General features: G+C 39.6%; 1 protein-coding gene across 1 annotated transcript; it reads left to right on the top strand.

The window, feature by feature from the left end:
- The first annotated feature begins 617 nt into the window (after positions 1-617).
- Positions 618-1,691, top strand: LOC128201771 (acyl-CoA Delta(11) desaturase-like). The gene has a single exon (XM_052899665.1). It carries the CDS (start codon positions 646-648, stop codon positions 1,633-1,635), a length of 990 nt encoding a protein of 329 aa, XP_052755625.1. The 5' UTR covers positions 618-645; the 3' UTR covers positions 1,636-1,691.
- The last annotated feature ends 382 nt before the right edge of the window (positions 1,692-2,073 follow it).

Below are 2,073 nucleotides of genomic sequence, written 5' to 3'. Positions count from 1 at the left end.
CCACGGGCAATCTTGTATAATTCGTATGCATTACGCAGTATGATTATTTATTTATTTCAACCGACTTCTTTCTGTACTATAATGAACCTTATATTATACTAAATCATCATCATCATCATCATCATCATCCTCATCTCATATCAGTCTTCAACTGTTCACTGTTTAACTTAAATTTCCCCGTTGCCAGTAGTTGCCACGCTTGGCAGGCGGATTGACAACCGCAGTTAGGCTTTGGATATGTTTTAAGAGGGACGCTCCTGCCTATCCCTCGTCCTCCCTTAATCCCTTCTCACGACAGTCACGAAAAAGGAAGTGGTAGCTCATTCTATGCCGAGATTACACGGCAATTCTTTATACGCGCAATAGCGCAATAACACAAAGAGTCAAATCAATCTCTCCAAATAGAATACCGTATAGAACCGTCGATGGTTAAGTCCGGCTCACGCATAACGTAAACAATATACACACAACTGTTTAATATTTAATTAAAATATGGTAATACCAAACTACTTACGCGTCGATTACCACATCAGTTATTTGGTTGTAGTCCACGTGCTATCAATGACCCTGTTGGCCTTTGACCTCACAACGGATATGTAGTAAGACAATATTACTCAAAACAGATTCAGTCTTCTATTGTCAACGATGGCTTCAACACAGAACTCGGAAAAGGCGAAGACGAATCCGTTGGTGAAACACAATGTAATTAAATTCGCGTATATGCATTTAGCTGCTCTATACGGTTTCTATTTATGCTTCACTAGCGCAAAATGGGCAACAATAATATGGGCACTGCTTCTGCTCGAAGCAGCGAAGATAGGCATCACGGCAGGAGCTCATCGACTCTGGTGCCACAGAGCATATAAAGCCAAAATGCCATTACAGGTGATTCTTCTCATCTTCAACAGTCTCGCATTCATGAATACAGCCACGTACTGGGTGAGGGATCACCGTCTCCACCACAAATATACAGACACCGACGCGGACCCTCACAATTCGAACCGTGGCTTTTTCTTTTCGCAAATCGGATGGCTGTTCGTGCGGAAACACCCTGAAGTAATAGAAAAAGGAAAAACCATCTATATGGACGACATTTACAATGATCCTTTATTGAGATTCCAGAGGAAACACGCAGTGCTAGTGATAGGAACCTGCGCTTACCTTGTTCCTACAATCGTTCCCATGTACTTCTGGAATGAAAGCTTCAGCAACTCTTGGCATATCGCGACAATGTTACGTCACGTGCTGACCATCAACTTAATATTCTTAGTGAACAGTATCGGCCATCGATGGGGCAGTCGTCCATTCGACAAAAGCATCAAACCAGTTGAGAATCTCTCGATTTCTCTGCTCACAACGGGTGAATGTTTCCACAATTACCACCACGTATTCCCATACGATTACAAAGCATCCGAACTTGGCGATACAAAATTCAATGCGGCGACGCTTTTTATCAACTTTTTTGCGAAGATCGGATGGGCATATGATTTGAAAATTATTCCTGACAATGTAATAATAGCTAGAATTAAAAGGACTGGAGCAGATAAAACATTATGGGGATGGGGTGACAAGGATCAAACACAAGAAGAAATAGACGGTATTGAATTACTTTACTCTAAGAGGAATGTAGCATAGAAAATAAGTTTCTATTTTTTTAAAAGATTTGTCGAATAAATAGTCATTTTGCATGATTTTTATTTAATTAAACAATTTAAAAAAAAATTATGTAGTATCTGATGAATAAATGAATGCATAAAGATTTCATATATAAATAATGTAAGTTATTACTGAGAAAATTTTTCAGAAACTTTTTTATACATCTTAGAATGGCAAACAAGCTGACGGCCCACCTGATGGAAAGTGGTAACCGTCGCCTATAGACATAAGCAGTACCATGGACATAACAGAGTATACTGTTTCGCCCATGATACCCCCCATGCGTTGCCATTCCTGAGGACTCAGGTGTTATTCCTCTGTACCAAGTAAATGGTAATATATTTTTTATTTATTCATTTAATAAATACAAGAAACTTACAACAGCGAGTACATTGGACCCCGCACTAGGTGAACCTG

This window comes from Galleria mellonella, unplaced genomic scaffold (assembly GCF_026898425.1).
Source record: "Galleria mellonella isolate WM207_F2 unplaced genomic scaffold, CSIRO_AGI_GalMel_v1 utg6114, whole genome shotgun sequence".
Lineage (NCBI taxonomy): Eukaryota > Metazoa > Arthropoda > Insecta > Lepidoptera > Pyralidae > Galleria > Galleria mellonella.
The sequence above is the reverse complement of the archived record's forward strand: the minus strand, read 5'-3'. Positions and strand labels throughout refer to the sequence as shown.